The sequence below is a fragment of the Lissotriton helveticus genome, chromosome 12 (genome assembly GCF_964261635.1).
Source record: "Lissotriton helveticus chromosome 12, aLisHel1.1, whole genome shotgun sequence".
NCBI classification, from domain to species: domain Eukaryota; kingdom Metazoa; phylum Chordata; class Amphibia; order Caudata; family Salamandridae; genus Lissotriton; species Lissotriton helveticus.
Window position 1 is genome coordinate 302,212,523 of NC_136073.1, and position 26,617 is coordinate 302,239,139.

General features: G+C 44.5%; 1 protein-coding gene across 1 annotated transcript; it reads right to left on the reverse strand.

Annotated features, from left to right (window-relative positions):
* Window positions 1-2,022: 2,022 nt before the first annotated feature.
* TIPRL (TOR signaling pathway regulator) lies at window positions 2,023-26,252 on the reverse strand. Its single transcript, XM_078671643.1, has 2 exons — window positions 26,116-26,252; window positions 2,023-4,424 (listed from the first exon to the last, which is right to left on the reverse strand). The coding sequence occupies exon 2, from the start codon at window positions 4,402-4,404 to the stop codon at window positions 3,580-3,582; it is 825 nt and encodes a 274-aa protein (XP_078527769.1). The 5' UTR covers window positions 4,405-4,424; window positions 26,116-26,252; the 3' UTR covers window positions 2,023-3,579.
* Between the last annotated feature and the right edge of the window lie 365 nt (window positions 26,253-26,617).

The window sequence follows — 26,617 nt, forward strand, 5'->3', positions numbered from 1 at the left end:
GGTCCTACATCTTTTTTAATCTTAGCAGCCCAACAAATATTTGCAGTCCGCTAAACTGGCTATGCTCTTGTGCCTGGTGTCATGTCAAAGAGTGCCCAATGTTAGAGCCCTAGAAATTACGTGAAGGGTTTTCACACATCAGGGGGTTACCTTCCATATTGTTCGCAGAACCAAGTCTGACTCCAGGATAATGTCCTATCCGGCATTTGGTAGTTACCCTAAGTTGTGTGTGGTTCGCTGCCTCAAGGAATATGAGAGTATGACGGAGGAAACACGTCCACCAGGGGAACATCAGTTGTTGATCTGTCGAAGGAAGCCTTTCAAGGAGGTTACACCAACCATAGCCCGTTGGATCAGATGGGTGATGCAAGAAGCGGGTATAAATGTCTCGCAGTTTGGCGCCCATTCAGTGATGGGAGCTATGGCTTCAAAGGCTTTCTCCCTGGGGGCCAGGTTAGAGGATATTATAAACACTGTAGACTGGTCATCAGACTTCAGACTCTATGTTCAAGAGATTCTACTTTAAGTCAGTTGTGGACATGGCTTCATTGGTGGTGGATAAGCTTTGAAAGAGCATAAACCTCGCCTCCGGTCCCGACATAGAATAAAAAAAATTTGAGTAATCATGGTGGAAAGTTTCAATTCCATTAAGGACACGGAAGTGAGAATTATTCCCGCCCTAGGCTGCGAGAGAACTGATCTCAACCTGGAGCAGATGGAATATGAACCCAAAGGTGCTACACTGTCGTATGGTATAAATATGTGCTTTGGACTACTATCTAGTTCTCTAGTTTGTCATCCCTAGAGTGGGGGAGGGGGGATGTATAATGTATGTTTCTATTAATGTTCATGCTGTAATACGATTTTATCATGTCTGGTGATTTCCTTGGGGTTTCCCTTGATGTAAGAGTAATTAGTTGTTTTTTCCACTTCTTCCCGCTTTGGAGGGTAACAAGACAGACTAACAGGACTCTAGGATAAAATGGTCGCAGACAAGAAAGAGGAAGTAACGCAGGAAGCACATGCCCTTGGGGACCACGAGGACTGTCTATAGGTGGATTGTGGATAACCTTTACTACATGCTTTATGGGAATGTTAATTTTCTTGATTAATGTTTAAGTCTGCTGCAAAAAGGAATAAATAAAGTAAAGCATAATCCTCACCTCTGCGTCCTTAATAGAATTGAAACTTTCCGTCATGATTACTTGGAAATTTTTCATTCCTCGCCTCACATGAGGGATGCGGTCCAACTCTACACCAAGACAGGCAGCTTGCTGACACTTACCCACAGTAAAAGGGAGTTAGATCTCCATAGGGATTTGGCAGTCCCACTAGCATTAGACATGGTAGGGTAGAATACGCTAGGTAGGAGTACACTGTATTACAGTACTTGTATGCAAGAATAGTTTTCAGTAGTCAACAAAATGGTTACAGTGTTCATCTTCTTCACCAGTCTCAAAATGTTAATCACATTATTATGTTTTCTTCTATTAATCATTGCAGCGTAAGTATTTTACTCAAGAATCACAATGCTTCAATAAAAATTGAACCGCGTTCTGTGTATTTCTTGTGTATCTCTTTGGGTATGCATAAGTAAATGAGTGAAAGAATTCTAGATCAGTTATCACAAGTTCCTTGGGGAGTCAGGGTTGTCATGTTTTGAGGTAGCACATCCATTTGCTACCCTGAAAGGATAGGGGTACGGATGGTGTACTGTGAGCTAGCAGGACTATAAGCCAACATATCCTGAGGGGTGCTCATAATCAGTCTCGCACCAGTCCAACATTTATGTTGTCCAACAAAAACACAGTTTTACGTGAGAAAGAGTAAGCCATGTGACACGAATTCAAATGAATATTTTTTTTTTAAATCATTAGATGCACTTCAATGAAGCATTGAAGCCTCCTGCAGCCTCAATCCTGGAGTATTATTAAACAAAAAGGGCAGGGCCATCCATGCTTCACAACGCCACTTATAAAATAAAACGTACTATCAATTAAAAGAAGGCCAGGAAACATAAGCTTTCATTAACTTTTTATTTCATGAACATCCTCACTTTCTTGCATCTCCCAATCACAACAGAATCTGCTGTGAAGCGCAAGGCCTACAGTAAATTATATATACTGATCAGCCTCTCCTCAAACCATGATAATCCTTAAATACAACTTTGAAGGTTACCTCAGCAGCATGACGTGTTGATTCTAATGTACTGGGATGTTATTTCTGCGTATCTGACCAAATTTGCTACAGCAAAGTCAAAATATTTTGTGCCCGTCTCCGAAAAAGTAATCGTTATAGGATACAAGCTTGCACACAAAGACAAATGAAATGACAGTCTTTTTCATGCTTAAACTGAGACTTGTTAAGGAGCCAGGACCCGGACCACGTGAAACCATTAACATTTTGTTAAGTTGTAAATAAGCACTTAATCACTACACTAAATGATGGCTGGGCAGGGAGGCTTAAGCCCTCATTCAAAGTATTAACAAATTTAAGTTTGAGCAATTAAGAAGTCAATATAATTGGTGGCAAACCAATCTTGTAACTCTCTGGCCAGACAGCCTGTCACCAAATGTTATGGAAATACCCCTCTGTAGGGGTGTAAGGTATAGGCAGGCCATCATGGGACTAGGTTATATTTCTTCTGCTGAAAGCAATGGTGGCAGCAGAGCTGCAAATGGACATAATTTTCAGAATCTTAAGTACAACACATTAGAAAGAAAATAACTGGCTTCAACAAGCTACTGTTGGATTGTTAGAAAGAAAGCAAGACACTAGTCTGGTATTAATTCCATTGGATTTGTCGAGATTGGCACTGTGCCACAATGAATACATCCATGTATTTTAATAAAGGAATGTATCCTAAGGTGTTTCAAATACTGTGCAACACAGAATATCATGCATCAAAAACTCAGCTCTGTGCTTATTTTGGAATACAGTCTTCTTGTCAACGACCATTTCAAGGGTGCGGATTATTGACGTGTAACGTTTGACTATCAGTAATAGGGGACACCTTAGTAGCATGCCTCAACTTTCATCTTACCATCTCAAAGAATAATCTATACTGCTTTAAAACACTTGGACAGCATTCGCCTGTTTATCTATTTTCAAGCACAACATTGGTTAAAAACACAACGTTAAGGCACAAAAAGCAGAATGACAGAAAATAATCTTAGTTCCAAGCAGAGTGAGAAAGTATACCTCTTTTCAGTGCTTTTAGGCAGATCTTAGTTTCTACAAAACATTATGTAAAAGGGAGACCGATTCTCAAGACTGAATGGAAATGGTTTACAATTTTTGGTAGGAGAAAAGTTACTGCACGTGTTTTCTAAAAAAGGGTATTTCATATGCTTTATACGGTTTACCAGGTAGAGCTCCACTTTAAGAACCATTCATGCCCACACTAAATATTTACAGTTTCTGCAGAAAGACTAAAGAAATCTTCCTACTAGAAGCTTTTAAAATCACTTTGCATTGGGCTAATATAGACATCCGTGAAATCAACCATGAAAGGTCTGTGACACAGGTTACATGAGAATGAGTCATGGTGTTCAAAGCCCTACAGACCAAAAGTCAGCACTAATGTGGTTGAGGGCTCGAGCTTTCCTGCAAAGCATCTGGTTTGGAATCTAAAAGCTGTGGAAATTCCAGTTTTTCACAAATAGTCTCCGTTGTGGGTAAAAACTGGGCGATCTCATTGGGCTCCGTGAACAACGGAGGCGGCACGTTACTCAAGCTGCTTATTTTGCTTTCTTTGGATGTATATTCCCTAAGCATGAAGTTCTTCGAGGTATCATAGTACAAACGTGTGTCATTCATCCTGATGAGAACACCATCGATACGGAGAAAGAATCTCAGGAGCAAGAAAAAGCTGGAGGGCATTACACGAATCTTCACACTGAGGCTAGAAACTCCATGGTCGTGGAGCTCATCTTCAAACAGAAGAACTTCTTCGAAAAATATTATCTGCTCTCTAGCTTTTAATTTTTCAGTATCTATGCGCTCTGCTGTAGGGACGACGCTGAACGTTACTGTATCCCCCAGTAACGTTCCCTTGTAGTCTGTGGTGTATGTCCAGTCGTAGGGTTTCACAATTTCTTTGGAGTGCTCTGATTCGGACCTACTTTCCTGCCACTCTTCGGCACAAGCCACTTTTAGCATACCTTGATTCTTGTTGACACATTTAAGCGCATCAATGGCATTGAACTCAATTCCAAAGCCGCTTTCGTGTTTAAGTCTTAAGACGTTGTCCCCAAACATCATCTCAGGAAGGCAGGGCATGTGCATTTCCTCAGCCAGCTTTTCAACATCAGCTGATTTCATTATGTGTGTCTTCTCTGCAGTCACTTTCCAGGGTCCAAAGGTGAAATCCTGCTTGCTGCTTTTAAAACCGTGGATCATCATGTCCAATTGAAATTAAGGCACTGAAAAATGAAAAAATAATAGTGAGCAGACCCGCCACTGTATAATGCTTTCTATACAACGTTTTTTTTAATGCAGCACTGTAAATAAGGCTCACAAAAATATTTTGTTACAAACAGATATGGATTTCTATACTCCATTTGGAGAAAAATAAGGTTTTGCCCAATTAAAAAAAAAACAGAATGTAAACCTCTACTCATTCTTACAAATGTAAACCCTTACATCAATATTAAATGTTTACTTAAAGTATGCGAGTTTTCCACATACACTCATTCAGAGATGATTCTCAAAAACACAGACAAAACTAATAGGCCTGGCTTTAATGTGCTTATGCCTGCAAACTGCATTTGCGAATACCTGTTTGTTTAGTACATTGGACATACTGACTTCGCCAATGCTTTTTTTAAACTCAATTGACACAGTAAGCGCCATGGAAGAAATAAAGGTGCAGGTTCTATATCTGTACTTCCACAAGGGGCCGGGGGGGAGGGAGGGAGGCACAGAGCCTCTGGGGTAAGCGATGACGTAGATAGGTATCTCCCATCCAACAATCTAGCAATCCACTGGAGCTGGGCCACCAGGTAGTAACCCTCGAAATCCAGGACCCCCAGTCCCCCGCTCGCCAACGGGAGCCGCATGGTCTGCAGCGACACTCTATTCCGGCCACCATCCGACACCAAATCTCACAATATCCCATCGAGAGTTTTGAACCATTGTTTGTGCAGCACAACTGGCAGGTTGACAAAATAATACAAAAGGCGTGGCAGCGGGAACACAGAGGTCTTCTGCCTGTTCACACGCAGACCAGGGAGTTCTGCCAATTCATCAAATATGCGCATCACAGTATGGATCTCTTTGAGGCTTGAGGGTCAGTCTCTTATGTGCGTCAAATGAGAAGCTTCTTTCTGCATTCCAAGCAAGGTTTTAACCTATTTTTCAGTGTGAAAGTGTGGTGGTGCAGGGCACTGTATTAGCTAAACCTTTTCAATGTACAAACACTATATGTATAAGCATACTTACAAGGCATTTCAGACAGTCCATCTTTTGATTGGTTATTGTAATTGCATTTATATGGCACTTACTAACCCTGAAGAGGCGTTGAAGCGCTTTTTAGCTAGTAGCATGCTACTCTGGAGAACTGGTGAATTAAATAGCGAAATATTACATTAATTTGAGCAGTGGACAGGTTAGTCTGTTATTTGGATTGAAAAGGATAGTGGAGGATTAGAAGATGGAAGGGTTTGCATTTATTTATTTTTTCATGATTTTATATGGCGCAAGCTTGACCCAATGGCATTGGAGCACTTTACACGAGCACCAGTTGCGTTACACAAGGACACATTCATTTTTGTTAGGCAAGGTGAGATTTAGTGATTTGCCCAGAATCACAGGATGTTGAGCGTCCTTGCAGACACTTTAACCCGGTTCCCCAGATTTGAGATCAACCGCCCTAGCTGTTAGGCCACATACTTTTCCCAGCGCATGTTACCCCCGATAAGGTGTGGAAGCGCTTTTCAGCGAGTAGTAGGCTACTCCGGAACCCAAACAGGGCATCATTGACATTTTAATTCCACCCACTTCATTCTGCCCTTTCACATGGAGAACAAATGCACGTCAACATACCTCCCTCCAGTACCAGGGATTACTATTGCGGTTTGTACTTTTAAAGACAAAAACTTTTGCAAAAAAATAAACAAAATAAAACAAGCACTGACCGTGCCAAAAAAAAAAAAAAGGCTGCATCAATTTGTAGGCCTGCATACACCTACACCATCCATGCAAACAAGTTGGGAAGGGGGCAGAGGGTGAAGCAACATGGAGTATAGGTAGGAGAGGAGGAACAAGAGGTAGAGAACAAACACAAAAGAGCAACGTTAAGTGCAGTGGCAGAAGGGAAACATTCATTACAACACAGCTGTTTCCCCGCATGTTATTACATCACATGCGTTACAACGCATGCGATGTAACAACGCGTAGCCATTACTACGCAAACCATTACATTGCATGCACTTTTACAATGCATGCGATGTAAAAGCGAGCCACATCGTGAGGAATCTGAGGCTCTTCCGTTTCCTGCGACGTGCACTGCCCCTCAGAAGACGCAGGAACCAGGAGAGAGGAACCACGGGGAGAGAGGTAAGGGGGATTGGGCAAGGGGTTGGGGTTACATTTTTAGAGTTAAGGGTAGTGTTGTGGTGTTTGTGTAGGGTAGTGTTTTAGTGTTTAGGGTAGTGTTGAGGGGTCGTGCAGGGTAGTGTTTGAGTGTAGGGACCAGACTGGAGTCTGGTCGTGCTGCGGGTAGTGTTTTAGGGTTTACGGTAGTGTTGTGGTGTTTGTGTAGTGTAGGGTAGTAGTGTAGGATTTAGGGTAGTGTCGGGGCGTCGTGCTTGGTAATGTAAATGTAGGGAGAGAACTGGGGGCCGGGGAGGGTTGTGCAGGGCTACTATATTAGGGTTTAGGGTTGGGCAGGATAGAGTCACTTACCTTTCAAACTTTTACCATGAGTATACCTTTACAACACATGCTTTTGCGTTGTAATGGCATGTGTGGTAAAGGCATAGTCGTGGTAAAAGTTTGCGATGTAATGGCATGTCATTGTCATTGACATCGAGTAGTAATACCCGTGTTGTAATGGCATTGGTGGTATTGGTAGGTGATGTAATGAGACCTATTTGTGGCAGAAGCATACGGGTGAGAGGGGAACACGAGAATAGGTAGGGTAGATAAGCACAGTCAGAGAGGGGACACTTTGGTCAGCATCTTTTTTGCTGACATGTAATTTGCCACCTGCACTGCTCGTAATACCTTCTTAAAAATAAAAAATAAAAACACGGGAAAATCGAAATTAATTAAAGTAGATAGGAAATCATTACTGCAAATCCCTTTTTATTTTCTCCGTTTTTGGGACAAAAATGTCCCCTATATGTTATATGGCACATTGCCGTGCCCCGAGAGTCTGAATTGCTGTATATCTGGCTTATGTTAGCCCTATCACCTTAACCTAAGTGTGTGCGCAGAGGTCTAGGCCTGTCGCCAGCTATGCAAAGTCCAAGACAAGTCATATCACCAAAGTTTACCCTTATAGCGGACCCAGAACCACTGTCCCTGACCTTGGTAAAGCTCATGAATTAGTGGTGGCAGTATACCATGGTTTTACAATAGTGTGACTAGACCATTTTATTCTAGGCACAGAGTGCAGCGTACTTGTGCCTCTCGTGTAAAATTCCACTGTTGTGGGAATACCCATAACGTTACACCAACCTCCTGTGTGTATGAGTGCATGTAGCACATGTGCAGAAGTAGGATTCAGCGTAAATCTTAGCTCTGAAGTCAGTGCTGTCCATTGTGAGCGCCTCTTGTATGTCATGGAGGACGAGGACAACTTCTCCAGACAGTGAAAGTCTATTGCCAGCACTTCTGTGGCTGGAGAGGGATTCATAGACTGAAGTGAGTAGGATGAAGACAGGGCTACCTTTGGAAATTCCACAAACACTTTGGTTAGCAATGGGCTGCTGATTAGTTCATCCTGCCATTTGGTTTATGGAAGGGTTAAAGGTTGGGACTCTAATTTATGTGGTGCTAGGTGAGGAAATTTCTAAAATCATGCCTCTCTTTGCCCATCCCCAATTAATGCTTCAGAGAGGCTGATGACAGCTAGGTGCAGAAACCTTATATTTCATTGTACCAGTGTTGCGGGTGCTCCAGTTTCCCAGACAATCCCAGTGCTACCTGCTGTAAGAAGCCTCAGTCTTCACAAATACTGCCTGGCGTGCACCCTGGCAAAAATACAGTAAAAGAGAACCATCCCAAAACAGATGGATCCACATCACCTGTCCAGAAGTTGAATATACAAGTAGGAATTAAACCCTCTCTGCTGGAAGGGTGTAGAGTCTACCTAGTGCCTAGAAGCCTGCTGGCTGAATGAGGAAAGAAGTCTGCCTTTCCCTTCAGCAGGAACACGGTCTATGAGTAGCAGATCAGGATGTTCCCAGGACTGATGTCCACGCAGAGAACGTACACTGAGGAAAGCAAATCAGGAGTGACCTCTGCTGCAGAGTGTCCACCCAGTCTCTCAGAAGGGCCTTGGTGGGAGCAGTAACTATAAAGGCCTTATCATGGCTGCAACTGCTTTGGTAACTGTGTCGGCACATGGCACATTTGTGGCTTCAAATGCTTTGGTAAGTGTGTGGACCCAATCAAGGCTGCAACTGCTTTGGTGACTACATCAACTCAACCAAGGAAGCAACAGCTGTGTTGACTGCAATGGCCCAACTGGGGCTTTAACTCATGTATTGACTGACTGCCCAGTTGGGGCTTGTACCTACTGCGGCGTCATAAGAGTATCCCAGTTAGGTTTAGGTCCATTTCCTTGACAAGATGGGCGGCAGCAGCTAGGCCTGCACCAGCACACAAGCACCGGGGCCACCACTCACCTTCGCTAAGGGCTCTGAGCACCCAAGTGCAGCAGTGCCTAGTTTCATCAGTAGCCCCCAAGACAGCCTTCAATCACCATGATTCTTTATCTGCAGGACAGCAAGGTCACTAGATCTGCGCCGGATAAGCATGAAAGACTAACTTGTTACTCATCACATTAGAGATAATTCACATCAAGAGTTAAGAACTGTTGAAACACGAACAGAGTGTGCTTTTGACTTATGGGCCATTGAAAAAATGCAAGAAGTAGATTCATGCTTTTGTTGCAATTGCTCGAGGGTGTGAGGGTAAACTTATTAAGGGTCACCCAGGGAGGAGTGGTGGCAATTGCCTGAGGGCAATTCGTGGGTGGATAACTCCAAGGGAGAAATCAAACCAGCATCACTGCCCCGTAATACATTTTTTTTACTACTTTTGTGAGATGAAGAAGAACTTTCTTTTGTAAAAAGTCAAACACCGGGCTGGATAGCTATTCCGTATATTTGACTATTGAGTTCTGAGCTCCTGCACCACACACTTCCTCCCCGAGAAGCCTGTGACCGCTTGCCCCCAATATTCAAATGGGTTGCACTTGGTGCTGTTTCCAGAGCCATAGCAGGACAGGCCCTACGTTACTATTGGCAAATTAACTAGCTCCACCACCACAGCCGGGGAGCAGCAGTCCCGACATGTTTTACATAATACAGGAAGAAAAGGAAGGAAACTGCATTTAGAGGCTTATTTAAAAGAGCAAAAACTGCATTGCACATGTAATGACTCCCAAGAAAGCCACAGAGATTGTCAAGGTAGACTATGAAACGTTTCTCCTACAACATGAACTTTGCACGAGAACACGTGAAAATTGCTGGCCTTAATCCATTCATAAAATACACTGAGACAACTGCTCCAATCTCTTCCCTTATAGCAGCTCCACGTGCCTCTGGAATGGAGTGGAAAAACGATGGATTTGGGCCCAGATCTTTGGACTGTGGTGAATGTGTGACATTGATCCACATTCTGTCCATCATTGTTGTGTTTGCAATTACCGCTCTAAGTGTACTGGTGATGCTCAGACGTGAGTCCCAGGCACTCCACACCACTGGAATCAAGCTAGCCGGGCTGATGAGAGGTGTTACCTCGAAACCGGGCCGTTCCTCGGATGCTTGTTTCCGTTCTGGGAAGGAATGGTTTTTGTAGTTCGGACTGGACTGTTCCCATGGGGCACAGGGTCAGCGCTGATTTGCATATCGCCATTGTCTAACCCAGGGTGGTGTGGAGTGGAAAAACAATGGATTTGGGCCCAGATCTTTGGACTGGGGTGAATGTGTGACATTGATCCACATTCTGTCCATCATTGTTGTGTTTGCAATTACCGCTCTAAGTGTACTGGGGATGCTCAGACGTGAGTCCCAGGCACTCCACACCACTGGAATCAAGCTAGCCGGGCTGATGAGAGGTGTTACCTCGAAACCGGGCCGGTCCTCGGATGCTTGTTTCCGTTCTGGGAAGGACATGGTTTTTGTAGTTCGGACTGGACTGTTCCCATGGGGCACAGGGTCAGCGCTGATTTGCATATCGCCATTGTCTAACCCAGGGTGGTGTGGAGTGGAAAAACGATGGATTTGGGCCCAGATCTTTGGACTGGGGTGAATGTGTGACATTGATCCACATTCTGTCCATCATTGTTGTGTTTGCAATTACCGCTCTGGAATGTATGCCAGCACAATTACTGCTTCTCCTAAAGCCCTGCAGATAACGGGCACTGTGAAACTTTCGCTGTAAATATTACAGATCAGGAGACTGTGACAGGTTTTTTATTTTACTGCTTAGAGGTTTCCCTATTTGGTTAATCGTGTTGCTTTATCATGAAGTCCGGTGATGTGGCCAACCAGCACTAAAGAAGCCACAGACACCGCTACAAGAATTTGTTGAAGACAGACTACTGTTTATCAGTTCTTGCTGCATATTCTGTGGACAATGCTCCACTGAACAGAATATTGTCATTTGCTCATCACAAAAGATCCTGGTCCATCTTTGGGGAAGAGAGGGGGACAGACAGCTGCCTTTATCACACCTTTGAAGATAATTTTACCCAGACAATGTTTCACTCAGAGGATAGACCATTCAGTAACACTGTAAATGTATGCAATATGCACAGTGGGCATGCTACACCGCTCAGTGCCTCAGTTTCAAACAATTAATACTCTGCTCTGGATAGGCACCAGTTGTCAGCACCTCAACTGCACATTTTTCACCCAAAAAATATAGTGAGCATATAAGGAAACTCTCGGGTGACCATTTAGTTCCATACCTCTTAAAAACCAAAGGACTTTCCTCCCTGGAAACTTTTCACTCGGGCACTTCCACATCACTCACTCAAGACGATCTCCTCTGTAAAGCAAGTCTTGCCACAACTTGGCTATAGTCATATGAAGAACACAAAGCAACATTCCCTCACAGGCTCTGGAAATCTATTAGAGACTCCTCTGCTTCCAGTCATGTCAAGGGATTTCTTGTGAAGCAGTACTGGCGGGTTAGGACACACTGACTCTAGACCTCAATAGCAACATTCTATTTGGAATGAGCTCGTAAAAGTGAAAAATAGTTGTAAACAGAATTAACAGACTGGGTTGAGGGGGAGGTTCTCAAACAACACTTGAAGTACACACCACAGAAAGTCATGACATCTGAGCTTCATAGGAACAGTTTTACTAGGCAGAACATACACACACAAAAACAGGTATAACACTAATGTTACAGATTCATGCTACTTCCTGCAAAAGAACCTAAAGAGCTACTTATCAGGATACAACAGAGAGGGTTTGCAAAAAAAAAAAAATAAACACCACCACAACAAACACTGAAATTTACCAGTTATGGTTAACTGTAACGCACCATTTGCAGCTGGTGTCGGGTCAAAGGGGAGAGAGAAGAACAAAACATTAAAAAAATTATTAAATACCCGCTGCATTGCCGCTCTTCTGGCTTCACTGTAGGCACAGGCTCTCAGACAGTCCTGCGGCCAATCCCAACGCTGCTCTAATGCAGGAGAGCAGCTTCAGGAGTGGCCTGAACGGCCTGAATTTGCACTCCCAGAGTGACTGAGAGACGGTGCCCGCTGTCTCCAACCAAGCAATGCAGCTCGAGTACAGATTTGGTGCGCATCTCAGTTTGGCCATCCTGCTACAGCCAGCCAAACCCACACGCACTAATAGTGTACCTGTCACTCCCCCTCGTGTCTGTCATCCCTATTGCACCCCCCCTCAGCTCAACGCTATGAAGAAAAACAAGGATTGGCATAGCCAATAGGTCTCGCATTTGGGACCTTATATGTTTTTAGCCATGTAACAGTTGATGTTATTGCACCAAGGATATTGTGCTGCATAACTAAATACTTATAAGGTCCCAAAAGCGAGACCTATTAGCTATGCCAATGCTAGTTTTATTAACTGTGCAAGAGCATCCATTTGCTACTTTATTTAAGTAAGTTGTTATTTCCCAACATACCACAATAATGCAGGATATTTATTTTAAATTTAGAGCTTTAGCTTGGTGCTGCCTCTTGACTGCTACAAAGCCTCGGAGATCATGATGGTATATGGGAGGGGGGACAGGGTTTATACATTATTTTCGCGAAAATGCGTAATTTGAGGAGTTTACTTTTAATTCCAGATCAGAAAAATAGATGGACATATTGGGCCATGATGTTTAACAATTCTGACAGTGACAATCATGCTTTAAATAAAACTATTCACATGGGATGGGCCTTTGAAACCCCATTTCTACTTGTTTAGAGGACTTTTGCACGTGTTACTAATGCTTTGTTGGGAGGCAGGTGACTGGCAGTCGATAGGTCATAGCAGCTACATCCCTAGGGCGAATTAACATATAAAAGCCTACACAAACATGCAGTGTCTAACAAAAATGAAGTATATATGTCACAGTCTCTCGAGCAGGAAACAACCTATGACAGCAACAGTCAGTGCGGGTTCCAGTCCCTCAATTTGGGGCTCTGAGGGACTCGAAGGTTGTTCATGGGTCATACTTAGCACCATGAATAGGTGGTACGCTACGGCAATGCTGGTGGAGCACAGAAAAAGCAGACTAAACAACTGAGCTACATTTGTGTCAAGATCTAGTTAGTTGTCAGATTAGTTAGCCTTGAGGGGCTATCGCTTGTGTGCACGTAAAATAGCAAGGAGTCAGAGCACGAGGCCATCTTCGAGCATTTCCTGCTGTTGTGACGCGTAATTTATGGGTCAGAGGTCAGAAAAGAGTACACATTGTCTATTGTATTCCCCATCTGGATTCCACTCACCTTCCATCTATAATGGGGGAAAAAAACCTGTCGCTAACGAGTAAAGTCATTTTACCCAGGTATGCAGGGGGCATTGCTGGGGTGGGTGGATACAGCCAATGACATCACCCTGGGCCATGCTGGGCGGATTCTGACGCAAACCGTAATATGCAAGGGAGGGTTTAACTACAAAAATGACCCACCATTTTGTCATGCTGTAGTGCTACTGTAATTCACTTTACAAAATACAGGAGATGAAAGGGGAGCATGCTGCATAGGAAGTGCAGGCTGGGCCAAGTTCATTCAGGCATCAAGAAAGGGAAAAAGAAGAGTGCACATAAAGCGTGTGCTGACGTTGAGTGGGAGAAACCAGAAGGAATCAGATATGGCGAGGCTCTGAAAGCAATCCCAATCATTCCTCAGACAGATGGGTGCTCTGAAAGCGAGCCCAAAGGCTTTTAGGCACAACAACAGCAGATTCGTCCATTTCTCTGCCGCCGCCTCAGATCCGGTCCACATGCATGCCGATTTAATTCTTATACCCCCCACTGGTAATAAAGCAAGCTGCCTCGATCTGTCAGTGCCTCTCCGAGAAGGACACAACTCTTTAAGAGTCGGCCATAAAACCTTGCATGAGCGATGGTGCCCGACCGCCGCGGGTCCAACATCCGGTCCTAGCAGGAGCCTCCGTCAAAGACAAGCGCGTGAGCGCCGCCGCTGGCTTCCAGAAAATTGGAAATCCAGAGCGTTAGAGGGGCCGTGAAACTTAAAATGACTTACTGATAAACACCACTGCTCCAAGACATGTCCGCAGTCATGAACGTGAAGAGCCATCAATCTTTTTGGTGCCTTGCCACTTGCAGTGTTCTTACAAAAATCCCTCAAGAGATGTCGGCGCCTCGTCCATTTATCACATGGCAGCTGCACCGGGCTAACACCACCGTACTCTCCCAGTTTACAGACGTCCTGCATGAAGAGATCACACCCACGGGCTAGGACGAGGCAGTGAAGACAAACAGATGAAATAGTGACTGGCGCGCTTTTAAAGTGTGGCCTCTTCGTCGCGACGCTGCAGTCAGGGGTAGCTTGTTCCTTCTACGTGTGTACAAAACTGACCCCGGGTCCTTTGTATGCCTGCTGTTTAACACTCGGATAAGTTGGTGCCGACAAGTGTTTGCATGTTAATCGGCTGAAGTACAAGCGCCGTTGGTAAGGAGGAAGGCTTAGCTTGAATGCTCCTAAATGTGCTCTCAGAGAAAGTGGCCTTCTTGGACAATGAGTAAGAGGACATTTTGAAGCTCATGCACTTCCGGTCTGGCTCAAGTGATAACCCAAAACAAGCATTGGCCGCGCGACCCGGCCGAGAGTTGTGTGCGTGCAAAAATGTAATTTAAAAAACGTGAGTAGTGACACAAGTGGTGCGCACGCGACGGGAAAAAGTGATGTGCACGTCGCACGCGCCTGTGAGCGTAATAGCAAGCTGGTGGCCGGCATGGTAGTACTTTTAAAGCAGCTACTAAATGTCCTGCCATAGCAGTGCATGAGCTGGCTCTAGCGAGACCTAATAAAGAAGTATAGTAGCTGAAGATCCGCTTACACTACAGGCAGTACTTCCACAATAAAAATGACAAAAAGCGTAAATATTTTAGATTCAAATTTAGATTATTGACAATTCTCCGAAAATGCTCCTTAATCTTATGAAAATACCAACAGTGCTTGTGAAAAGAATTTAGTAATCCCCAATTTCATTTGACAATAGGAAATATATTTTCCCAGTGGGAAAAATCCTTTCCCACACCACAAAAAGTATAGAGGAGTTCCATTCTTCTTCCTACCCTGAAAAAATGTTTTCACTCCACTACTTGCCAAGCGTAAATCTCTCACCCTTTCTTAGGGTGGAAGTTGGTTGGCAAAACGTGTTCATTACCTTAAACTGATATGTTTGTGGGCGTTCAAATTGTGAATTTTGAACATGCTATCCATTTCCCACTCTACAACCCTTTTGTGGAATTTACTCTACTCATACTACATTGTTGTGGAGTAATATTTTGTGACACAAACAGATGTATGATTGCTACATCACCTTTTAATTAACGCTTAGCAGTAACATGCCCATCCATTTGCACTCAAATTTACAAGCTCAAAAATCTATGTGGAACTGGCACTCTTATTTGATCTTTTTTTTTGTTGCTCTGAAGATATATTTACTAAACCGATCAGTTTAATGTCATGCACTCTCAGGGATCCCACTCTTCCTAATGTGTCAATGTTGACTAGTTCTCACTACAAACCACTGACTCCATTTAGTATTTAATTCGGTCTTGATCTAGCAGTATAGTTAATTGCTTTCTTCCATTTCCTGCTTCCGCCATCCCTTGCATTCTGCAAGCTGCACTTTGTGTGAATATTGTTAGGCACTCATGCCTGACACTGTCTGTTTACTTCACCTCCGTCTGGTGCCTGCACGATTATCTCTGTTCAATGAGTAACCTGGAATTGGGATTCTTAACTTACTCAGGTTGCAATTTGTGTGCTATGACATTCTTTATGTAACTATTCATGTTGGCGTTACAATTTTTTGGCCTCAACTTTCAAATGGTACAGACAAAAAGGCCTTACGTTTGGGTAACCAATTTCTTCTTCCTATACAGAAATCTTTCACTGTGGATATGAAGATAAAGCCTTCTCCACTGATTAAGCAAGAGTCTGGAATGCGTTATCAGTCGTAGTGGGCAAGTCCTCTTTAAACTGTGTCACTGGAGTTAGGCCCACAGATTCCCTCATTCACAGTTCTGCTGCTGTGGGCGTAATTCACCCCTTGGCCTACATCGGGTTGATGTGAATGGAGTGCTGCGCACAGCATGAATGATGCATTTGTACAGGGTGTATGTGTGCCTGGGAAGGGTGCAATACTGGGAAAATTCAGCATATGCATGTTAAAATGTATGTGCTGGGCATATGTGTGCCTGTGAGTGGTACAATACATGATGGGTGTGCTGCTGTGCAGTGCATGTACAAGAAGTAAGAATATTAAAGCATGAGAGTTGTACAGAACATGAAATATACAGTGTAGGTTGTTAAACGCATGTGCTGAGTGTATGCGTGACTGTACATCGTACAATACTTGGTGGACTCTGGGTTCCAGTTTGGGAGACCCCGAACTGCAGGATGAAACATGGGAAGGAGGAATAGGAATCCCACCAGACCAATTTGTGTATTGCTGCAGTCCTGTAAGCTGAGTAGGACACACTGGAGGAGGGGGGGGGGGGGGGAAGGCTTCTCCCCTACTCTTCGAAGGTTGCTCTCTGATTCAGAGAGGTCACATAGAAGAGGCCTGAGCCCATCTTAGGAAGGAGATGAGGCTGAAAAAGCATTTGGCTGAGGCCCTAGGCTAATCTTTTGATACAAATATCACTGTAGCTGATGTTGAGGTGGAAATTGTATTCACTCCCATGGTCTGTGTTGTGGGGGTTTCCGCTTTCGAGTTGCTCCTGCTGTGACAAACTGCTTTAAAGAGGGAGTGGGAACTTCAAAAGGAAGCTGACCCCCCAACATGAACTTCAAAGAGACTAAATCACAGGTGGTGTCTGTAAATGGCCTAGAAGAAGGGGAGCTTGAGACCTCATGCAGCCAGATTACCTGTGTGAGGAGGTGAAGCTCTACAAGACTTCTGCCTGTGACCAGGGCTGGGGGCAAGGCCTGCTAGGATCCCTGTTGGGTGAGGGGACATCACTCAGAGAATCCAAGACCACCTGCCCTGGAGCACTATTCCCTGCCTACTTGCAAAGACCACTGGGCCTTTGAGGAGGAGGAGTGTTGGAGGGAGCGAGGTCCAGTGAGGACCAGAGTCTAGTGGACTCCCTTTACGAGGTGTGAGGAGCCAGCTGCTGCATCTATTGGATCGTTGTCCGTGTGCAGGATAAAGAGGTGACCCTTCTATGCCACTTCTTTAAACATGCGGTACAAAATAGTCCAAACATGTACTTTTAATTGCAGTGTCTATGAATACTAAATACAGGGCTTCGCAGAAGAGGCATGCAGTTATCACAATGCATGCACGTCATTGTGAAGGCACTTCAGTAATGGAAGGGCTAGGGCAATATGTTCAGAATCTAGGACTGCTCTAAGCAGGGTCCGCATATTTTAGGGAAGTCAGGTGAAAAGGGCCATACAGTAATCAAGAAAGGAAATTACAAAAGCATCCACTGCTAATTTTAAGTATTTCGCAAATAGTACAGCTTGTAAGTGTTTAAGCTCCTGGTGTTTATGAATTGCAGATTCATCTATGGCTTAAATATGCTCATTGTGGCACGGGCATTTTGCAGACATCAGATTTCAAATTAATGCTAGTATTCTAAAAGTCCTCAAGCCAAATATGTCTGCCGCTTCGGCTAAATTTGAAGACTTACAGTGCAGGTCTGATAACGGAATTCGATTCAGAGCTCAAATTATAAATTTGGGTGCCATCCGTGTTCTAGTGACACAAAATGCCCAGATGTGTATGGTCTTCAGCTGAATCAACGTAAATATTGAACAGAATGGGTGCCATTACACAGAACCAAGGTACGCCCGATGGCACTGGACTGGAATCACAGATTGACTAGACTATTTTTTATTTCACAAGTGCGAAGCAGATTTGGACATCAATAATGTCAAATACGGTCACATAATCCATTAAGTTGAGAAGGCAATGGTGGCCTTCACAAATATACAGAGGATGTTATCGAATAACAGGAGTGTTGCTGATTCTATGTCACAGGCACCCAGACCTCAAATATGACCAAACACCAACGCAATAAAAGGAATGCTTGAAATAATCTCAGCTTCTGGATATCACTCAGGGCCATATTCCAGTCCATCTTTGTGACTTAGCAATTCGGGATGGACTGTTTCTACTGGAGAAGGACCAACAGTGATTTAAATACAGCGTGTTCCTTTAGGAGGCGAAATGGTTGGCAAATAGCAGATAAACTTGAATACTGGTCCAAGCAATTACCAGTAGCTCAGACTCAGTCAGGCATTCTAACCATCACTTTTTAGCTACATTGGAACACTCTAAGAAGTTCATTAGCCTGCGCTATTATTTTACTTAGAATACAACTAATTTTTGAGTCATTGATTACATGAAATGAGAGCCAAAGATGGATAGGTATTCCTCAAACAGTGGGCTCCAAGATCCTGTTTTTAGGTCTTGCATGCGCTGTCTGTCGTATAGTTAGCTTACAGTGGCCTTCAAGCCCACCCATTATTTAACACTGATTGGCATCATTGTCACTGATATACTTTCCTATTCCTTAGCGTGCGGGATTTCTTTATTTTTCTTGTGTTTGTCTCCCCCCCTGGAACATGGCCGCATTGCTGTGTCCTTACACAACTCACTTTTTCCAGGTACTACTTTTTTCTTTTTTAAGCACTCAAATTTTCCATCTGCCTCCCGAATGTGCGTCTCTTCCCCTTCCCATGCTGCTCTCACCTGTGGACTTCTCCCCACACCTCAAAAATGAGCTTGCCCTTATTTGCACCCTCGACCCGTGCTTCTACCCCGACCAGCTCCATACTGCCCTCTCGCCAATTTGCTTTTCACCCCTGCCCTCCGAATTGCTCACCACTTCACCAGTTTTCCCCCTCACCAAACTTTTTCTTTCTTTCAACCCCATGTTGCTTCAGTTGCCACCAGCCCAAATGTGGCTTTCCCCTACCCTCTTTTGCCTTATGTTGCTCGTCATTATTGAATACTGTGAAGGGTTACATGATAGACTGCATCGATATCTCCATCCAAACAAGTTCCCTCGAAAGATTACCATCTCATGCAAAGACAGAGATCTGGTCTCTCAAGAGGTAAAAGATTTACTAAAGAAAGATGCAATTATCGAAGGAACAGAATTAGGCTTCCTTAGCAACATCTTACTGGTAGAGAAGAAAAACAAAGAACAGAGACCTGTCAAACCTAAAAGACTTAAACCACTGGGTAATTTACCATCACTTCAAAATGGAGGGAATACACCTTTTAAGGGACATTTTAAGAAAGAGAGACTAGCTGACGAGATTGGACTTAAAAGACGCCTACCTGACAATCCAGATTTGGGAACCTTGTCAGAAATTTCTCTAATTCACATGGGAAGGAAAATTATACCAATTTTGCAGTCTCCCTTTCTGACTATCGTCCGCCTCTTGGTGCTTCTCCAAGGTTCTGCGTCCCGTCACTGCTTGGCTCAGGGAAAGGGGAGTGAGACTAATCATATACCAAGACGATATCCTTTTAATTGCCCAATCGAAACAGACTGTTTCCCTTCACACGGAACTCACAATACGACTTCTAGAACACATAGGTTTTGTCATAAACAAGAAAAAAATCTTGTATGATACCAAGCCAACAAACAAAGATTTTGGGCTTCATGGTAGTATGATCAAAACAGAACTGAAATTACCGGCAGAAAAGGTAAGAAAGGTGAGGAAGGAACTAAGGAAGACACTCGCAAAAAACCTTTCCCCCGAGAATCCTGGCAAGGATCTTGGGTCTTCTATCCTCCACGATTCAATCTATCTTTCAGGGACCCCTACACTATCGAGCACTATAAATGCTAAAGGCAAGAGCTCTAAGATCAAGTCAATCATACTCCCAAATGATCTCTTTAGATCAAGAGTCAAGGAGCAAACTCCTTTGGTGGTTGAAGAATGCAGAGGCATGGCATGGCGATAATTGGAGAGGAACCGGACATAACAATAGAATCAGATGCAAGTTTGGAAGGATGGGGAGCGAGAAGTGGGAACTCCTCAACAGGGGGTCGCTGGACACCCCAAGAGAAGAAGTTGTACATCATCAACTGCTTAGAATTACTGCAGGTTCATTTGCAATTTGCTGTTTCACCCAGAAGTCAATGAAATGTTGTGTAACGTTACGCATGGACAACGTATCAGCAGTTCGATGTGTCAACAAACTAGGCGGCACCTAGCGAAGGGCTTTTGGGAATATGGTTTGAGCAAAGGAATATCAGTTATAGCGGAACACATTCCTGGATTGAACAATGGTGTAGCAGACTGGTTCTCCAGGAATTTCAAGAACTCTAGCAATGGGAGACTAGACAGACAAGTTTTCTTGACTATCCAATCCAGATGGGGTTCCTTCAGGACAGATCTATTCGCAGACCAGTTGAACACTCAACTGAAGGACTTCTTCAGTTGGAGACCAGACCCTCAGGCTCAAAAAGTGAACGCTTTCCTTCAAGATTGGAATGATTTAACTGCAAATGCCTTCACGCCTTTTGCAATGCTTCCTCCTCTTCTCCTTCACGCCCGACGCTAGAGAGAAAACATAGTTGTGATAACTCCCCTTTGGAGATCCCAAGCCTGGTTTCCAATAATCATGGAAATGAGCATAGACTTCCCAATCTTAATCCCTTTGTTCAGAGAAATACTCTTGGGTCCACAAAGGGAAATTCACCCCCTCGTAGAACAGGGGCTTCTAACTCTGACGGCATGGAAGATTTCAGGAGACAATGGCGAATCCCAGGGCTTTCGTCAAATGCTTTCAGACTCATTTCTGAGTCATGGGTATGCGGAACAAGAAAAGCATCTCGACTGGCGTGGAACAAATGGGTTCGCTGGTGTATTCAACGAGATTATGATCCTGTTTCAGTTGATTTAGTACATGTCGTTAACTACCTATCAGAACTTTTTACTTCAGGCCTATCTTTCAGAACTGTTAATGTCTATAGATCCGCTATTTCTGCAGGCCACTCCTTAGTTATTGGCCTCTCTGTCGGTCAGAATTTGCTAACCAAAATGATAATGAGAAGTATGAGAGTTCTTAACCCTCCAACCGTTAAATATGCCGCACTTTGGGACGTTACACTTGTACTTCGTATCCTATCCTCATGGGGAGAGAACACTTCCCTCTCTTTAAAAAGCATTTCACTTAAACTTACCGTTTTGTTAAGTCTAGTTTCTTTCAGAAGAACTTCTGATGTCAAAGCTCTAGATATTTCAAGCAGGGCCTTTTAACCAGAGGGTGTTTGTTTTTAGGTCTCGGCCTAGCGTACACTGCGCAGCAGTGTCACGCAGCCGAGATTTTATGTTTACAAGTATGGGGTCTTTTTCAGATTCGGGGGCGAGGTTTTTGCAGTTTTTAACTCCGTGACATCACCCGTAACTCAACAGCAAAAACCACGCCCCCGAATGCGAAAATGGCGGCGCTTTTCTTACGCCAATTCTGCCCGACCACCGCAAGAAGCAGAGAAGCTGCAGAGTCCTCCGGTGAGTGCTCACTTTTCTTGCCTCTTTTTGCCTCTGTTCCCTCGTTGTCATTGTTTTTCTGGCGTCTTCCCCCTCGTTGTGCGTCTGCCCCCTCGTTGTGCGTCTGCCCCCTCGTTCTTATCTGTGCCTCTGTTCCCTGCTTGTCATCCCGGTTTTTCTGTGCCTCTGCTCCCTGCTTGTCATCCCGGTTTTTCTGTGCCTCTGCTCCCTGCTTGTCATCCCGGTTTTTCTGTGCCTCTGCTCCCTGCTTGTCATCCCAGTGTTTCTGTGCCTCTGTTCCCTGCTTGTCATCCCGGTTTTTCTGTGCCTCTGTTCACCTGGTTTTTCTGTGCCTCTATTCCCTGCTTGTCATCCCGGTTTTTCTGTGCCTCTGTTCCCTGCTTGTCATCCCGGTTTTTCTGTGCCTCTGTTCCCCCGGTTTTTCTGTGCCTCTGTTCCCTGCTTGTCATCCCGGTTTTTCTGTGCCTCTGTTCCCTGTTTGTCATCCCGGTTTTTCTGTGCCTCTGTTCCCTGGTGTTTCTGTGCCTCTGTTCCCCCGGTTTTTCTGCGCCTCTGTTCCCCCGGTTTTTCTGTGCCTCTGTTCCCTGCTTGTCATCCCGGTTTTTCTGTGCCTCTGTTCCCTGCTTGTCATCCCGTTTTTTCTGTACCTCTGTTCCCCCGGTTTTTCTGTGCCTCTGTTCCCTGCTTGTCATCCCGGTTTTTCTGTGCCTCTGTTCCCTCCTTGTCATCCCGGTTTTTCTGTGCCTCTGTTCCCCTGGTTTTTCTGTGCCTCTGTTCCCTGCTTGTCATACCGGTTTTTCTGTGCCTCTGTTCCCCCGGTTTTTCTGTGCCTCGGTTCCCCCGGTTTTTCTGTGCCTCGGTTCCCCCGGTTTTTCTGTGCCTCTGTTCCCTGCTTGTCATCCTGGTTTTTCTGTGCCTCTGTTCCCCGCTTGTCATCCCTGTTTTTCTGTGCCTCTGTTCCCCCGGTTTTTCTGTGCCTCTGTTCCCCCGGTTTTTCTGTACCTCTGTTCCCTGCTTGTCATCCCGGTTTTTCTGTGCCTCTGTTCCCTGCTTGTCATCCCGGTTTTTCTGTGTCTCTGTTCCCCCGGTTTTTATGTGCCTCTGTTCCCTGCTTGTCATCCCGGTTTTTCTGTGCCTCTGTTCCCCCGGTTTTTCTGTGCCTCTGTTCCCTGCTTGTCATCCCGGTTTTTCTGTGCCTCTGTTCCCTGCTTGTCATCCCGTTTTTTCTGTGCCTCTGTTCCCCCGGTTTTTCTGTGCCTCTGTTCCCTGCTTGTCATCCCGCTTTTTCTGTGCATCTGTTCCCCCGGTTTTTCTGCGCCTCTGTTCCCTGCTTGTCATCCCGGTTTTTCTGTGCCTCTGTTCCCCCGGATTTTCTGTGCCTCTGTTCCCTGCTTGTCATCCCGGTTTTTCTGTGCCTCTGTTCCCCTGGTTTTTCTGTGCCTCTGTTCCCCCGGTTTTTCTGTGCCTCTGTTCCCTGCTTGTCATCCAGGTTTTTATGTGCCTTTGTTCCCTGCTTGTCATCCAGGTTTCTATGTGCCTCTGTTCCCTGCTTGTCATGCCGGTTTTTCTGTGCCTCTGTTCCCTGCTGGTCATCCCGGTTTTTCTGTGTCTCTGTTCCCTGCTTGTCATCCCGATTTTTCTGTGCCTCTGTGTGTGCGTGGCTCTGTCTGTGTGTGCGTGGCTCTGTCTGTGTGTGCGTGGCTCTGTCTGTGTGTGCCTGGCTCTGTCTGTGTGTGCCTGGCTCTGTCTGTGTGTGCCTGGCTCTGTCTGTGCGTGCGTGCGTGGCTCTGTGTGTGCGTGCGTGGCTCTGTGTGTGCGTGCGCGGCTCTGTGTGTGTGTGCGCGGCTCTGTGTGTGTGTGCGCGGCTCTGTGTGTGTGTGCGCGGCTCTGTGTGTGTGTGTGTGTGTGCGCGTCTCTGTCTGTGTGTGTGTGTGTGTGCGCGGCTCTGTCTGTGTGTGTGTGCGCGGCTCTGTCTGTGTGTGTGTGTGCGCGGCGCTGTCTGTGTGTGCGCGGCGCTGTCTGTGTATGTGCGTGGCTCTGTGTGTGTGCGCGGCTCTGTCTGTGTGTGTGTGTGTGTGTGTGTGTGTGCGCGGCTCTGTCTGTGTGTGTGTGTGCGCGGCTCTGTCTGTGTGTGTGTGTGTGCACGGCTCTGTCTCTGTGTGTACGGCTCTGTCTCTGTGTGTGTGTGTGTGTGCCCGGCTCTGTCTGTGTGTGTGTGTGTGCCTGGCTCTGTCTGTGTGTGTGTGTGTGCCCGGCTCTGTCTGTGTGGGTGGCTTTGTGTGTGTGGCTCTGTGTGTGGGTGCAAACGCAATAGGTCTCGCATTTGCGAACGATTAAGCTATTGGCATTGTAAATGACAATGCCATTTATTTATATGTTTTAAAAACAAAAACATAAATAAAAATAATGTCATGAGCAATGCCAATGGCTCTAACTTTAAGAATGCCGAGACCATTGCATTGTAAATGCTTGTTACCTTAGTAAGAGAACCAAAACGATGTCCTCTTCTATTTTTTATCCTTTCTTTCCTCAGAATGAAAGACTCTGTTAAATGTTTAAAAGAGTATGAGAAAAGAACAAAAAGTTTGAGACAGAATGAGAGTCAATTACTAATTTCCTATAGATCTCCTCCTAAGGGAGTTTTATCACCAACCTTGGCAAGATGGGTTAGGGAAATCATGTATGAAAGCGGTGTGGATACCTCTATTTTCGGAACACACACTCTCAGAGGTGCTTCAGCTTCCAAAGCCTATTTTCTGGGTGGGGGGCTACAAGAAATACTTAGGGCAGCAGACTGGTCAAATGATACTATGTTTATGAATTGATATTTTAGACCAATCTCAAATGTGATCGATAATGTTCTCAATGCACTTTAAACTTGCATAATATGGCCTCTGTGTCGTGCCATAAAATTTAGATTTTTAACAGTCTGCTGGGCAAAAAATCTGGATTCTATTAAGGACACGGAGGCTAATATTATCCCACCACTTTTTCACTGAACTCAATCCCACCCTGTCTTTTTAACATTGTTTAAGGAAGATATTACGGAAATCTATTCTTTTCTCAGAATAAGAATTTACTTCCCTCCAGACCACGAGTTGGAAAACTGGAATTCCTGATCTCTACATGTTGAACTTTTTTCTTCGCAGTTGAACAAAGAAGGAAGATGACTGGTCATGAGGGACTTTGTATGTCATTGGAATTTTCATTGAAGTTCTATGTTCTTCACTTGTTGCTGCTGAGCTGTGGCAATAAAGGAGATTTGCATAATATTAGCCTCTGTGTCCTTAATAAAATCCAGATTTTTTGCCCAGCAGGCTGTTAAAAATCTAAATGTTCCCCCTCACAAAACCTTTTCTCTTGCTTTCAACCCCATGTTGCTTCAGTTGCCACCAGCCCACATGTGGCTTTCCCCTACCCGCTTTAAAAAAATAAAAAAATGTGTTTGCTCTTTATACTTGCTGATTGGAATTACAAAAGATGCTTCATTTAGTGATGCACTCGCCTACAAATTAAGACAATAGATTTTTTTTCTTATTTAGCTATACTTATTAAGAAAATAGCTAAGTGGTAGTGACAAAACCAACAGGTCGTCCCAAAGGCCGGACCTATTGGCTTTACCAAAGCTTGCTTAAAGATTGGTTTGAAGGGTGCATCTTTATCGTTCTTCAGTAGGGAACCGTTTTGGAAGAGTATCTTTTATATAGCCAAACAGTGTGCGAGTACAGTCGGTGCTAGACACTTGGCTACAAGCAGCAGTATAATGAAATGAGTAATGGCGCTTCGAAACTTGGCATCCTTAATCTGCGCTTGCAGTAGTTGTCCCAAAGAGATACTAAAATCGGATTAAACATCCCAGATGGCGCGCTGTCCGTTTTAACACTACAGAGAATTTGGCTGCCTGCTGATTTCAAGCTAAATGGAAGTATACCCTATGCATGGATCTAAGCGAATCAACTGGCATGTAACAGAAGACAGGTCAGCCAGAGGACAATGTCATGCAATCTTGTTTTACACAAAAACCATAGACCTGAGATAACCTCACATGGTTTGGAATCATGCGAAAAAGATTAACCTAAAACACTGTAACATAGGCATTATAACCTCAACAAGGGATCGATATGTGGGCTAATTCGCTTGGGCTCAAGCCTCAGGAAGGACCGACACTAAAATATTTTCAGGAAAACGTTCTATGTGCTTTTAAATGAAACCCATGCCTCGAGGAATGATTATTGTATGCCAAATATAGGACCTGAATCATCTCTACCCGATTGTGCTCTAACTCGCCATGTTCTGCCTTTCACCCAGTGCTCCGTAGTTAGTGGAAGAATATTTGTAGAAACTCAAAATAAACATGAAAAGAATGCGGCATTCGTAGTGGGCGAAATGCAGAACAAAATTTTTACAAATACCGAGTTCAACTATCCTTCAGCCAAAATACCGATACCATACATGCCAACATTTAAGGACCAGGAAGTGGGAGATTTAAAAGAAAAAATCGGGAGAATGAAAATTCCCCATTGACTTCTGTTGTAGCAAATACAATTTCAGTCGGGAGACAGCCAAAATAAAGCCATTTTTGGCTTTTAAAATCGGTAGTCTCCCGCCTGAATCGGGTCTGTTGGCATGTATGCGATACCGGAGGGACTCAAAAACGAAAACAAAACAATTAACAAAAATCTAGTGTCACAAAAATTAGGGGAGAATGGTCATCTTTGATGATCACTGACCGCTACTTGTAGAGCCTGTTGATAAATCCAGCACTTCGTCGGTGTTGTGATTTTCCGTTATCAATTTTTCCGCGCACAAGTCACCATTGCTTGTAAACGAAATACTTCCGGTTCCCATAACAGCCAATCCAGTTCCTAAATAGATTCAGAGTCGTTTGTGAGAGCGAGAGACGCCTAATGTGTAAGGCGATATAGGATTGGTGAATCGTTAGCAATTCAGCCAATTCATTCCTGGAAGTCTGCCAGCGGGTTACCTTTGTGGCGTCCCTTCCGCCCAGGAGCCGTAGAGAGAGTACATTCCTGGAATGAAGAAACGAAGGTTTTGGGGGATAGCGGAGCCATGAGTACGCTTGGCTATGGCAGGGAAACAAGTATTGGCGAATTCGCCTATTCGAAGCCTTTTGCTTTGTCAAGCTTTTTTTGTTATGCTTTTTTTTGTGATCAATCACAGGACCATTAAATGGACCTGGGGTGCTTTGGAAATTGCAGGAAAGAAAGGGGT

What these genes read in the sequence shown, in the direction of transcription:
- TIPRL (XM_078671643.1), bottom strand. Translation starts at nt 4,404, where the DNA reads ATGATGATCCACGGTTTTAAAAGCAGCAAGCAGGATTTCACCTTTGGA.